Consider the following 15,085-nt stretch of genomic DNA (forward strand, 5'->3'; position numbering starts at 1 on the left):
AAAGGTCATCAATTAGGGATAATAGGAGATTACAGGAGTTGGACAAGAGTCTTCTGAGATTCCTTCAGCCTTTGATTTTGTCATCTGAGTCATGCTTAAAGCAAAAAGCTCCCTTTTATTGCAGCTATTAATACAACTTATTTTTAGCGAAGAAATGACCACTGTTTGGATTTGAGCATGCTGTTTCCTAAAAACAGTCATTACACCTAGCATTTGATGTGCCTAGTTGAGGTCTTTAAAAAAATCCCACTCTGGCGCCCTCTTCAGACGACTTGGCCTCTTCCCCCCCCCCCCCCCCCCTCCTGCAAAGTGGTAGTGTTAATGCAAAAGGAGAGGTGGGGTGGGGTAAGGCAAAAAGTTCTCTTTTCAGATGATAATAAGACTAATAGTCTTTTTTTCTAATGAAATCTACTATCTTTCCCTAATTCTAGTGATCTTTGATAGGAATGGAATGGTATAACGAACATAGAAAAGTGATGGAAACATACCTAATTCTAAAACTTTAAACAATAGAAGGATCCTTCACATTATGTTTTAATTTTTATGTTAGATTTCAATACATAAGTTTGTAATAATCTATAGCTTACCAATTTTCAGGTTGAAACCAGCCTACTTATTAGCAACTTGTAGAAAATTAGATAAGTGGGGCAGCTAGTAGGTGCAGCAAATAAGTACACCAGTTCTGAAGTTAGGAGGACCTGAGTTCAAATTTGGCCTCAGACACTTAACACTTCCTAGCTGTGTGACCCTGGGCAAGTCACTTAACCCCAATTGCCTCGGGAGGGAGAAGGGGGGGGGGGAGAAAGAAAAGAAAATTAGATGGGTAATGGAAAAATTAGAGCTGGATACATATATATATATATATATATATATATATATATATATATTAGTTTAGAAAAGAACAATTATGTATGTGTAGTGTGACTCTAAAATGAGATTTATTCTAAACACAAATGTGAAAATCAGTTTTGTCCCTTTATTATCATAATACAAATAGATACTTGTCCAAGAGTGTCATGTAATTGTGTAGTTGCCCATGTGAATATGTTAAATTTTCCAGGGATACCTGAGCATATACATATATTAACATAGGATTTCTAGTTTCATGATTCAAACTATTACACTAAAGACAGCGAAGGCATTTAACTATGATATCTTTGTTGGAATTGGCCTGAATCACCTCATTATTGAAAAGAGCCACATGGATCAGAATTGATTATCGCATAATCTTTTTGTTAGCTATGGTATCTTTGTATACTGTTAATACAGTACAGGAATAGTTATGGTTTTATTCATCACAGGATATCAGAGAAGCAAGCTCTTGTAACCCGCAGGAAAGTAGGATTGACAGAACATCTGGGAGAACCAGACTCACTCAAAAATGTGTGGCAGATTTCAAAGGAAGGCAAAAAACAGGTAATAAATTTTGTCACAAATTTGACTTCACATCTGACTGTTTTCTCCCCCAAGAAGTTTTTATTTATAATACATGTCTCTTCCCTGGGACCTAAGAATCTGGAATTGTTGACTATTTTAGAGACTTCTTGGTTAAGAGGGCAGGTATGTAAATGAAGTGTTGGCTACCACAGCCCCTTTCTGATCAAGCCTGTGATAAGTTTGGCAGTTATGTCTTAATGATAGAGAACCATACAGCTCACCCAAACTTTCCTATATCCTCCATCACAGGAAAAATGCTTCCAATTTGCAAAGAAGAGAATCTTAAATTTGAACCTTAGAGCTACTGAAAATTCATCTGTTTCCTGGTTTTCATTCTTTAAAATCTTATGAAAGCATTTATCTCCATCCTACTTCTTACTTCATTTATATTAGATATAACCAATAGAGTCAATCTTTGATTCAGAAACCATGAAAGAGATTAAACTTACAAAGTACTGAGTTTTATGTTTCCATTAATGCTGCATATAATAGCTCATTTTTACAAGCTTACAAAATGTTTTCCTTGCAAAAATACAGTGAAATGGGTAGCACAAGTTGTCCCTATTTTATATCTGAGGAAACTGAACTTAGAGGTAAAGACTTGAACACAAAGAAAATAAATATTGAAACTGAGATTCAAATATAAAATTCCTGATTTCAAGTGTGACTTTGTTTTATCAACATTTTGCCACCATATGTTTGCTCAATTTAAATAAGTAGGTAGGTAGCTCTGCTCTTTTTAGTGAGCAAATATTCATATTTGGTTAGTGGATATGTTCTTCCTCAATCAACTTTTCAGAGACACAGAAAAAACCTATGTGTGGTAGAGATCTGAAGGATGTACTGGACTGAAAATTCATTAAGTTAACAGTGTTTAGAGAAAAACAGAAAAAAAAAAAAAAAGCTGTGTGTGTGTGTGTGTGTGTGTGTGTGTGTGTGTGTATGTATGTCTCTGTCTGTCTGTCTAGGCCTGTAATTTCATGGTTATAACCAAGAACTTCCTATAGGGAGTTAAGGAAACTCCCTCTATCAATGTAGATCTGCCTTCTGCCCCTTAGAATCTTAAGAGCTGCCTTGAGTACTGAGAGGTTAAGGGTCACACTTGCTCAAGGTCACACTACATGTCAGAAACAGAGCTCCTATTATTCTGAGGCTAGCTCTATTAATTAGTCAAACTACCTTTGATGTGATGACATGGTATTCTATATAAAAGAGGTGATAGCCGTGCTGTACCTCTTCCCTGATTAGAGGTAATTTCATATATAAAATATTCAAGTCTGAGCATTGCATTTTAAACAGAGTATTGACAAAGTGACAGGTGCAGGAGGGGAAAACTAGAGATCATGCACTTCTTATGCATTGCCTCCTTGTTCATTCTCCAATCCATGCCTCTCCTATTTGTGCTTATAAACTTGATTTCTTGAGAGAAAAGGCCAAGCTGGCTCAATCACAAAATGCAGGAAGAAGTTGGGGAAGGGAGCAAGCACTTATTAAGTGCCTATTCTGTGCCAGCTTTATAAATAGTATCTCATTTGATCCTCACAATAATTATAGTCCCACTTATAGTGCTTATTTAGACATTTCAAACTGGATGTCTGTCTGATTTTATTGCCTCAAGTTTCCAGCCTTTCTCTCTAACCATTCCTCCACATAGCTGCCAGAGGGCAGAGCTAAACATATCACTGCCTTATTCAGTAAATTCTATTGCCTCCTTATTATCACTAGTATCAATTATAAACTCTTCCCTATAACTTTTAAAGCCCTTTACAACCTGACCCAACCTATCTACCCAATATAGTATACGTTATTTCCTTTCATAAGCAGGTAGTTGGCTCAGTGGATAGACCCCTTGGACTGGTTCTTAAGTCTTTCAAAGTTGTTTTTCTTTGGGGGAAAAAAAAGAGAAAACTTCTTATTGTATAAAATACTCTGATTCTGCTCACCATTTCATCATATGCTCCTCAGTTCATACATTGCAAATCATTCAATTCTCTGAATCCATTGATTCCATCTTTTCTTATGCCATAGTAATACTCCATTACATGACTTCTGTAGACCTCTGCATAAAGTGATTTTTACATAATATTGAATTTGCTCATGGATGTGGAGAAAGGAGGAAGAGAAGGGAAGCAGGAAAGGGACTGTGCATCTGTTAAAAAAGGGCCAACAAAATGTTTGAGGCAGCCCTCTTTATAGTGGCTAGAAGCTGGAAAATGAATGGATGCCCATCAATTGGAGAATGGTTGAGTAAATTGTGGTATATGAATGTTATGGACTATTATTGTTCTGTAAGAAATGACCAGCAGGATGAATACAGAGAGGATTGGCGAGACTTACATGAACTGATGCTGAGTGAAATGAGCAGAACCAGGAGATCATTATATACCTCAACAACGATACTGTATGAGGATGTATTCTGACAAAGAGAAGATCTAACTTAGTTTCAATTGATCAAGGATGGACAGAAGCAGCTATACCCAAAGAAAGAACACTAGGAAATGAATGTAAACTGCTTGCATTTTTGTTCTTCTTCCCAGGTTATTTATACCTTCTAAATCCAATTCTCCCTGAGCAACAGAGAACTGTTTGGTTCTGCACACATATATTGTATCCAAGATCTACTGTAACCTATTTAACATGTATAGGACTGCTTGCCATCTGGGGGAGGGGGTGGAGAGAGGGAGGGGAAAAATTGGAACAGAAGTGAGTGCAAGGGATAATGTTGTAAAAAATTACCCTGGCATGAGTTCTGTCAATAAAAAGTTATTTAAAAAAAAAGAAAGAAAGAAAAAGAAAAAGGGCCAACACATAGTTTAAGGACATATGAAGTTTAGGGACAGAGAAGTGAGAGCAGGAGGAACATGTAGAATCTAGAGATATAAATAGGAGAGGGTGAGCAACATGCAGAGACAGGACAGACAATAGGTACCCAAATGTTGATGAATGGAAAACAAAACATGCAGGGGCTGGACATAGTGGGGGGCAGAGGAATGAAAAGAACTTCTCTCTGGTCATTTGGAGGTCTCAAGTCAAGTCCAAAAGGGGCAATTTTTAGGAAGATGGGGATGTGGGAGGAGAGGAAGGCTGTGGAGCATTGAGGCAGAGGTAAGGAGGAGAGACAGAGAGAGGGAGGACGGTGGGGAGAGACAGAGAAACAAAGAGGCATTGAGAGACACAGAAGGAAAGGAGAAAGGGAGGGGAGAAGGAAAGGAAGAGTGCAAGCAGAGTATTGTACAGTAAAATTAACAATAGTATTTTCTTGGAATGTGGATTTCCTTTAGAATTCTTTTTGTAAAGCTGAATTTGTGTAAAACACAAATTGTACTATATTTTATTTAACCATTCTTCAACTGGTGGTCATCCCCTTAGTTTTTTTGCTATAACAAAAATATACTTTCATAAATCTTTGTTCTTTTCCTCTTTCTTTGATCTCTTTGGAAAATATGCCTGTAGTGGTATAGCTAGATTTAAAAAGGAATTTTTTTCCCCAGTTTTTCTTTTTAGTCATGTTCAACTCTTCATGTTTGACCCCCATTTGGGGTTTTCTTGGTAGAGATTTACCCATTTCCTTTTCCAGCTCATTTTACAAATGAGGAAAGTGAGACAAAGTTGGTTAAGAGACTTGCCCAGGGTCACACAGCTAGGTCACACAGACACAGCTAGTGTCTGAGGTTAGAGGTAAACTCAGGAAGAGGAATCTTCCTGACTTCATGCCTGATGTTTTATTCATCTATTGATTAAACATCTCTCAAAATCAATGCAATTAAAATTAGAAGTTAAAATTGTGTATATGTGTGTATGTGTGTATATATATATATATATATATATATATTCCTTTCTCATTCACTAATTGCCAGAGATCTCTCATATCTAAGTAGTCTAAAATCTCATTCAGTACTTTAATTTCTTTCATGTCTAACTTTTTGTTAGATTTGTCTAGGTCTAAAAGGAGTCGAGGTCTTTAAATATTTCTTCTGTTTACTCCTGTAATTCAATTTTTTCCTTTATATATGCCATTTGTTGTATTTATTTATGTACTGAAATTACCTTACTTTTAAGGATAAATGTAGCTTCCCTGGTTTTTTTTTTCTTTCAACCCTGTGTTTTTATTATTCCCTTTCTGAGATCATGACACATATTTCTGCTTTTTTGAATTCATCTGAAGCATAATAAATTTTTTCAGCTTCTCATTTTGATACTATATGTTTAATATCTATATGTTTCAAGTTGTTTCTTATAATAAACAGTATTATTTTATGATTCTGAATTCTTCTCTTTCATGGGTTACTTTTACCACATTCAAGTTTACTTGCCTCCATCATACCTCATATTTTTTCCTCTATGTAAAAAAAGAGATAAAAGGAGTGTGATCACCATTTAGTGATCTACAATTGAAGCAACCTACTAATACTCTTCTGTCTCTTGATCCCTACTTTTTAATTCTTTTTTCTTTTAATTCTTCCTTCAAAATCAAGTCTTTGCAGATAAATGTTCCCATTTCTCTATCCACTGTGCCACTAAGCTGCTAATATTTCTGTTAAGTCTCCTTTATCATATTTAAATGAATCATCCTACCCTCTTCTTTGATATAGACTGTAAGCTCTTTGAAGACAAGAACTATCTTTTGCCTCTTTTTTGTATACTCAGCACTTAAGAGTACCTGGCACATAGTAAGCATTTAATAAATGTTTATTGATTGATTGTATATTCTTCTTGCATACCTTAATTATGAGAAATGCTACATTCTACCCTTTTTTTCTTCCAAGTGTATTTCTTTTTCCTTTCCTTTTCTCTCTTTTCTAAAAGACTACAAAATAGGACATTTCAGAAAACATGTTAAACCATGAACATAAGAGAATAAAAGGAAGGCAAGAGGGAGAAAAGCCCAGGGTAGATTAGAAAGTTATCTGGTAAATTTACTTAAAATGAAAAGGAAATTCTATGTAACAAAGATTTAGAATTTTATGTGTAGTAGTGGTGGTTAAATGTAGAATAAAGAAAAAAAAAGACAATCTTTATTCAGCTTTGGGTTTTTTTTTTTTTTTTTTTTCCAAGAATGAAAGTTTTCTGTTTATATTAGGGGCCCATTTTTTTCACCTTAGTTTTTCATGGTAAGTTATTCTTGGTTTTAAGCCTCTATTGTTCTCCTTTTAAAAACATTATATTTCAACATTTCTTCTTACTAGTTAGGGTGATCAAGTTTTGTGTGATTCTAACTGTGGTTACTTAGTATTTGAAGTCTTTCTCGATTTCAGCTTTGATGTTCTTTGGAATTTTCATTTGGGATTTCTTTCAAAAGGTAACTAGTTCTTTATTTCTATTTTTACTTCATCCTCTTGAGATTCATTGAAATATAGTATCTAGCTGGTTTTATTCAATTTTTTTTAAGTCACAGTTTTCAGGGAGTTTGATGATTGTTCAATGACTTCTCATTATAATACCTTAACCTGTTTTTAAGGTGAGTTGTTTGGAGAAAAAAAAGACCCCAAAAGGTATTATTAATTATTTTCAGTTTTTTGATTTTGCCCTAATATTTCTTATTTTCTAAAAGTGTCATTGACTTATTTGATCTATTCTAATTTTTCAGAGAGTCTGTTACTTGGTTAAGCATTTCTACCTTTTTTTCTATTTATTTTCTTTACAATTCTTTCTTATAGACTTCTTACTTTATCATTTTTTCTCTCTTGCTTCATTTCTTCCAGATATTTTTTTTTGGTGGGGGGTTGAAGCAATTTTAAGTGACTTGCCCAGGGTCACAGATCTAGAAAGTGCTAGGTGTCTGAGGCTGGATTTGAACTCAAGTTCTCCTGAATCCAGGGCCAGTGCTCTATCCACTCTGCCATCTAGCAGCCCTCAGATACTCTTATAAGTTGTTGTACCAAGCTATTTTTAATTTTATATATTATTTCGTAGTTGTTGTGGAATTACTTTTTAGGGTTTTATCTCTTTAGTTTCTTAGAGCTCAACATATGATTTTCTCATAGTGTTCACTATATTCTTCAATTTACTCTTAATTCCAACCTTAGAACCTGATTTGGGATTTCTTGCCAGAACAAAGTCCCATTCCTTCCTGCATGTAGTCAGACTCTGTTTAGTTCTGATCTCAATCTCTTGACTTAACTCTCCCTAGCTTCCACTTCACCTGGTATGTTTGTATTCAGACTGTTGGTGGTTTTCAGGACTTTCTGGAATGTATTAGTTAGGAATGCTATAGACTTTTGGTGAGTCAGTCAATCAGTAGTCATTTTTTTTTTAGGACTCACTATGTGCCAGGCATGTGACAACTCTTGCCTAAGAAGTTTACATTATAATGGAGGAAGACAACATATAAAAAGAAACTGAAAAAGGTCATAATCAGAAGGGAATGAGGAACATAACTAGCACAGAAGCATAATGGAGAAGTTCAGATTGAAGCCTGGTGAGAAATGAAAAGATATTTGATATGGTTGTCATATTTAAATGAAGATTCTGGGAGGAACCATCTAATCAGAGGGAAGAACTACAGGAAGAGTGGAGATTCTAGGTGATTCTAGCTGAAGTGATCTTTCAGGATTAAGTTTCTCTTCATAGATGTGATGGAAAAGAATGGATAGTAGCCTGGAAGGGGTGGGGAGGGGGTGTGGGGGAAAGTGGGTATGCTCTTCTTCTGAAAGCTGCAACTCCTGATCTCTGCTTTGAACACTAGTTTTTTGATCTTTCCTTCCCTCCTTGACCTTAGTCATGGGAGCATTCCAGACTTACTGTGCCAGGTACATAGCACTGCAGGCTTTAGGTGTTCCAGGAGGAACTAATCATTGTCAAATTTCTGACTTATTTGTGCTCACCTTAGCTTTTCTGCCAGGATCTGTTTCTCTGGGCTTGCAAGGTTTCTTCATTATCTTTTTGTGACGGTCTTGGCTGGATGAAGATATCTAATCTAGGTTGTTTGGGGATTTATTGATCATTCTTTGGTCTAGTATGTGTGAGAGAGCTAGCAGTGTTTCCGACCATTCCCAACAGTCATCTTAGTCTCAGGCTTTTCCTATGATGTACTATCTCATCTTAATTTGGATATACAAATGATATGTTTTGGTTCACTGGTCCCATTGTAATGCATTTATAATCACATTCTGCTTGTGAAATTGTTTGAGTATAACAAAAAATAAAATACAGCAATACTCCTAGAAAAGGAAAAGGAATCAGTTATTCCATGGAACTATAAAATATTACAACTTACAAGGAAGTACCTGAGCAATAGATCTTCTGGTTCAGTCCTTTCACTCTATAGAAAAAGAAACTTCAGCTTGGAGGGTAGAAGGGATTTGCCCAAGGTCATATAGATGGCCTGAAATCCAGACTTCCTGTCCTGTTCAAGACTTTTTTTGCTCAAATCATACAAAAATGACTTTCATTTTGTGGCTTTTGTCTTGTCTTGTTTTGTTTTAAACAAACAGTATCTAAAGCAAGTTGAAGGGCACCCAGAAAGGCAGGGATCTACCTGTCCGGTGGAACTACCCAAACTGAAGGTCTCTGGGGTAACCAAACTCTCATCCTACTCCAGCCCTACTCTGCGCGCAGTTCTTAGCAGCTCTGGGACAAGTGGGAAAGTACCCATCTTAAAGCCTCTAAAATATATTGGAACAAACAAGAAGGTACCACAGTTTTGACTTGTTCTTTATCAAACTGTTTTTAGAGCCTATAAGTCTTTACTTGAATGTGTCTATAATTTCTTTAACAGACAGATACACAGAAGGACATTAAGTCTAACATGAAACAATACCGTTTGCCCACGATAGAAAGAAAAACTGGAGGATACTGAACAGCTTGTCTTATTTCCAGATACATGGATTATAAAACCAGAAGTGAATGGAAGCAGAGAAACGGAATCAACTATGCTTCTGGGATGTAACAGAAGGGCTTTGGGGAGCAGACAAGTTACAGTGCCTTACCTGGAGGCTCCCTGAAGTGTTCTAGGACCTTCATGATATAGGCACGAGATGGTTAAGGGCTATGTCTAGTCAGCACTTGTAGCTTTCCTGAAAAGATGTCAAATGTTTAGCAGATCAGAAATGCACTTTGTATTTGCACCGTCTAAATGCATGTACTGTATTTTCCATTTGAATGGATTTGTGAAAAGCATCAAATTCTAGGGTTTTTATTTCATTTTTAGTGGGGTTAAGACTTTTTTTTTTTGAGGGAGGAGGGCATTTTGTAATTTTTTTATACAAAAGTCAAAACAGGTAAACAAGGTTTTTATATTGTGTTGTTTATATCTTGGTCTTCTTGAACTGTGAGCTCTGTGCATTTATAACTTCAGTTTGTTTGAAAATGTTAAACTTTTAGAACATTACCAACAGTAACATTTGAAAAGCTACAAAGCTCTTGTGTGAATGTTGATGGATTATGTTATTGCAAACAAGTGATTGATATTAAAGAATAAGCTATGCTATTTTTTAAATTCTAAAGATAAACCTGTGTCTTTGTGAATCCCTTTAGCCTTATTTTATAGCTTCTGATAGTAATGAAATGTGACAGTCACAAGGACTTCAACAATGCTTAATTTTGTTTTATTTTATATATTAAAGGAATAAATAAAAAAAACTTTCTCATGGAAATATGAATCGAATTCTGCAACATTTGGGTAAGTTCATTTATGTACTCATTAGAAATGAATTTAGGTCCCTCCTCTGAAGATGCCATATAGTCGTCCAACTTTGTGTACAACATAGAGTAGGCTTTTTCACATTGATCTCAAACTGAAAACTCCTAAATTAAAGGTAAAATGCTTTTCTTCCTTTATGGCTCATCTTTCTTTAAAAACAAACAAATCATAATTCAGGTAGACCAAGCCTGCCATCCTAGTGAGTTGTGATGAGAACCAAGTGGGCTTATGCTTAGGGAGGCACCATTGGGATCTAATGCAAAGAATCATTAGGTTAATAGTTCAGGTGAATAGCTGAATGATACTGCATGTTGATTATGACTTATCAGTGATACTGCTGTAAAATTACACTGGGGGGAAGGGGAATTCTATACAGGTTTTGTTTTCTCCCTTGTTTCTTAACTGCCTCAATGGAAGCCAGGATTTGATTGCTGTTTCTTACAGTATCAGGCACCAATCAGCCTGATATGAAACATTCTTTCTCCTCAAATCAAAAGTTCCATTATAAAGAATAGTGGTAACTTGTTACAATAGCAATAACATGTGTTTATAAAACAGGTTAGAGTTTACATAGCACTTTCCTCACAACCATACATTGAAGTAAATGTTTTATCTCCACTTCAATGACTTGGCATAAATGGAGCTTAGACCCAGGTCTTCTAACCACCTGGTCAGTGCTGTTCCCCTCACCAATGATTGTTTTGGCCAAATCCCTGGATAAGAATGTTAGTTGATTCAGTTGTCTCCTAATGTTTTTCTATTGGGATATGTACATGAATTTTTTTTCCATAAAAAATTTCTAAAATTTAAAATTTATTCTCATGTTGTGTCTCTTCATTTCCTAGGTTCTCCAGCCCTTTTATATTAATCCAAATCATAGATATATTACTTTTCCATAGTACCTTGAAACCCAATCCATGAGTAATTTGCTTATATGGAAATTCTCAGTAGATTAAAACACTGGCAAGAAAGTTTGATAACAACTAGACTTAAATTATATCAAGAGGGGAAAAAAATCAGTTTTGATACTGGATGACACAGAAGTCAGTTTCAACCCTGGTTTTAGATTAATGCTTATTTTTGCATAATGCAAAAAGTTTTGTTAGTTATCTGATTAATTGAAAGCAGAGGGATAATGAAACAGGATAAATTCATTTTATTTTGTCTCTTATGCTCTGTAGAGCCAAGGGCTTGTGTTAGCTTTGCTCTAAGAACAAAGATTCCCAATTTCAAACTTATAGTTAGGAAAACTTTTAGTGAATGTTGAAAGGGAACCAGGTTTACATACAAATAATTTATATATACCATCAACAGGAACTTAAAACTATTATAGATACCATATCCAAGAGCAGCATAAATTATATTTGTCATGTATGAAGAAGAGCTTATTGAAATCATGCATCTGAGTATTTTTAACCCCCTTTTAATTTGGACGGAAATACAAACTCATATTTTCCATAACATTTATTTGAAATTTAGCAGTAACAGTGGGGGAGCCTGAGAACAATTTTTTAAAATGTAGTTAAAATGGCCATATATCCCATTTTGAAAAATTAAGGATGTTCAAGAATGAACATGGTGTATGGTATAGTGGATGAAGTGCTAGGCTTTGAGAATCAGGATTTGAATCAAGACTCAGAATGAGTCCTGACATGTAATAGCATTGTAATCTTGGAAAAGTTACCTAGTTTCCTCGTCTGTAAAATGGGGATAGTTGGAGTTCCTATCTCCAAGGGTTGTTGAGAGGTACAGATGGGATTATATAAAATGGCTTGCAAATTAAAAATTTGTAAAAAAGTGCTAAATCAGTGTTTTGGCAGCCAGTGATCCAGGTGACAGTAGCTCTTGATGAAGTGAAGTGCAGTTTGTTGCTTTGTAAATTATAGTGAAATAATTTTTCACCACCTTAGTTTCATTAAACAACTTAGGGTGGTTTAAAGCTTGTACATATTTGGGTTCAAGATCCCATTTTCTAGTGCATGGAACCAGAGCAAGAAATGAATTATAGTAAAGTGTTTTGTTTTTTTTTTTTTTTTTTTTTTTTTTTTTTTTTTTTGTGCAAAAATAAGACAGGGGAAAGGGAGGAAGAGAGAGGACCCTCTTTTTATCAGGCCTTCAATATTCCAACCCACATGTAATAAAGGGGAAAAAATCTCAGTTTTTTTTTCCACAAATACTATTATTATTAATAGCTTGCTAATGCTTTAAGGTTTACAAAAATGCTTTGTAAATAATATCTCACTTCATTCTCATGATTATCCTGGAAAGCAGGTGCTTTTATAATCCTTATTTTACAGTTAAGGAAACTGAGGCAATCAGAAGTTAAGTGACTTGTCCAGAACCAGATTTTTAACTTAGGTTTTCTCAGTTACTATCCACTGTAACATCTACATGCTCTGTAGGTTTGTAAAATATTTTCTTCACGATCTTGTAATCTATTGTAATCTATTAGTAATTTTATTTTAGATTGGAAAATTGAAGTATAAAGAATAAAGAATCACATAGCTAATCTACGTTAAAGGACTCAAATACTTGATCTTTTTATTTTTGTTCAACCATAGTGTCCATTTTTCAACCTAATCATAACTAGTCATTTTAAATAAAAAGTGTAAATCTTAGATTGCTATGCATGGGTAGGTTTGAAGAGTTAATTATGGATCCTGACTAGCAGCAGTAGAGAGGAACATTACCCACAGGGTCTTAGATATGCTTGAAGGGACTTCAGAAGTCACCTAGTCCCACCCTCTCATTTTATAGATGATATAGTGGATGAAGTGCTAGGCTTTGAGATAAATTGGGGCCCATAAAGGGTAAGTGACTTTAGTGAGCATGGTTACTAAATGTTAAAGCTAGAATTTGAACTCAGATCCTCTTCAAATCCATATTGCTTTGAATTTAAAGACAACTGAATTCTTTAGAACTTAATTTATGCTAATTTGTCCCAAGATTGGTCAGTCTAGGAATATCATTTGAACTATTCAAGTATTACATTTACCAAACCAGAACCTAACATGAAATCTGACATGTGGGAGGTGATTAATAAACACTTGATTAATTCTCATTCTTTATAAAATGATATAAGGGGTCCTTAATCTGGGGTCATGAAGCTGGTTGGGAAAAATGCTTTTTAAAATTTTCACTAATTTCTAACTGAAGTTAACATTTTCTTCACTTATTTAAAAATATTATTTTGTGAAGATCAACCTGCAAAATGGAGTCCCACATACACAAAAAGGTTAAGAACCCTTGATATAAGCAATGGTGTGCAAAACCTTCATAGAGATCTGTAGCATTGTCTGTAGAAATCATATCAAAATGTTGTCAATTTGCAGATGCTGGTGTCCAAGAAACAGGCGTGGGCAAAACTGGTTTACTCTTTCTTCATCTTCAAAAGATAAGTAAGAAAAAATGATGGAGGTAGAAGAACAACTCCCTGCAAGAGGCAAACTCTTAAAGCTGTAGAAGGTAAACAGTAATTGTTTTGTCAAAGAATATCTTTAAATGGTTCATTATGATACCTTACTCATATTCCAGATGCCAACTAAGGGCTCTCTTGTATGACAAAATGATGCTTCAAATGAGAAGGTGATGGCTTGAAACTAGGAAAACACCAGCACTTACTCGGTTCTCCTCTGGCATGCATTTGGTAAGTGGATGTTTTCTTCCTCATTTTGGCTTGACAACTGACCTACACACTTGCTAGCAATATGTTCCTTCTCTAATCTAATTTGCAGTAACAAATAGAAACTACCAACAGGATCATTGGTTAGCAAAATTCAGACCAAAACAGGTTTTCCCATTCTTCTGTTCATTGAACTTTATTGGTACCTTTAAAGTAACCTAATGAAATCCTTCCATGGATTTAAAATTACAGGATTTACAAATGAAAGCAAAATCTAGCATTAACTCCCTCAGACAGGAAGAAAATGAGGTCTAGGGATATGAGAGAAATAAATCTGTTGCTTCTGTATTCAATTATGGAATAAAAAGACCCCTCAATTCACAAAATATTTGTTATCTGGAAGGAATCATTTTATTTTACCCCCTCACTTGAGAGGTGGAAAAAAAATGGAAGTAAAAAGATTGCAGTGGGTGAATGAATAACTATCTAGGAATAGAACCCAGTGTTATATACTGCCTTTGTACTCAGTTTCACTTCCCCTATCCTAAGTAGTTATATTTACCTAACCTATTTTTAGAAATGAGATTCTATAGTGAGATCAATGGGTCTTTGCCAAGTTCCAAAAGGAGAGGTTGTACATAAGAAACAATGAAAAGTTTGTCTCTTGGAAAAAACAAAATAGTAGATTATTAATCATTTATAAAAATTCTCAAAGCAACCAAAAGCTTGTCTTTTATTCTAAAGCAAAATAACTCAAACTTGAATCCCTGAGTGACTGATCTAGGATCAAAAGAACAGTCTTAAATTTTAGAAAAATTATGCTAAGATTCTACCAACCCTTAAAAAATAGGTATAATTTTCCTCAGTGTTAGTGTTCCCCCATTCTAATTCCCGTAGCGTGAAATCTAGATGTGAACAATACATTTATAAGAATATTTATGTTAATGACCAGGAGTAATTCTTTTTTACCTCTATGTCTAAACTGACAAATTTATTTGGGTCAGATTTAATATTGTTGTCATGTGTCCTATTGTTATATATGCAGAAGTTAAGTAGAGTGCTGGGCCTAGAGTCAAGAAGTCATGACTTCAATACAGCTTCAGATGTTTACTGTTATGAAACTGGGCACATCACTTAATCTTTCTCAGAATCAAATGAGAATTGTAAAATGCTTAGCATGTCAGACATTTAAACAAATGTTTTGTTTCTTTCCCCTTTTAAGATACCAGGATGATAATTTACAATTTAAATGATTTTATATAAGAGGGGTAGGGTTAGACTCAATTTGTTTTGCACCAGGGGACAGAATTAGTCTATCCTCTGGTAAAGTGGAATTACAAGGATATGAGTGGAAGTTAAGAAGATATAAATTTTAGTTCACTACT

General features: G+C 34.9%; 1 protein-coding gene across 10 annotated transcripts in view; it reads left to right on the plus strand.

The window, feature by feature from the left end:
- The window catches only part of MOK (MOK protein kinase), a 104,525-nt gene that overhangs the window by 70,401 nt on the left and 19,039 nt on the right, over positions 1-15,085 (plus strand). For 6 of the 10 annotated variants that reach the window (XM_031953220.1, XM_031953221.1, XM_031953224.1 and 3 more), the window contains 3 exons: positions 1,302-1,416; positions 8,871-9,068; positions 9,155-9,407. In XM_031953220.1, coding sequence (XP_031809080.1) covers positions 1,302-1,416; positions 8,871-9,068; positions 9,155-9,235 — 394 coding nt within the window. In that variant the 3' untranslated portion in view covers positions 9,236-9,407. Of the gene's footprint in view, positions 1-1,301; positions 1,417-7,693; positions 7,856-8,870; positions 9,069-9,154; positions 9,408-10,001; positions 10,058-13,410; positions 13,725-15,085 lie in introns of those variants that run through there. The other 4 variants (XR_004232092.1, XR_004232094.1, XR_004232093.1 and 1 more) reach the window with 3 other exon arrangements.

Source organism: Sarcophilus harrisii, chromosome 2 (assembly GCF_902635505.1).
Source record: "Sarcophilus harrisii chromosome 2, mSarHar1.11, whole genome shotgun sequence".
NCBI lineage: Eukaryota > Metazoa > Chordata > Mammalia > Dasyuromorphia > Dasyuridae > Sarcophilus > Sarcophilus harrisii.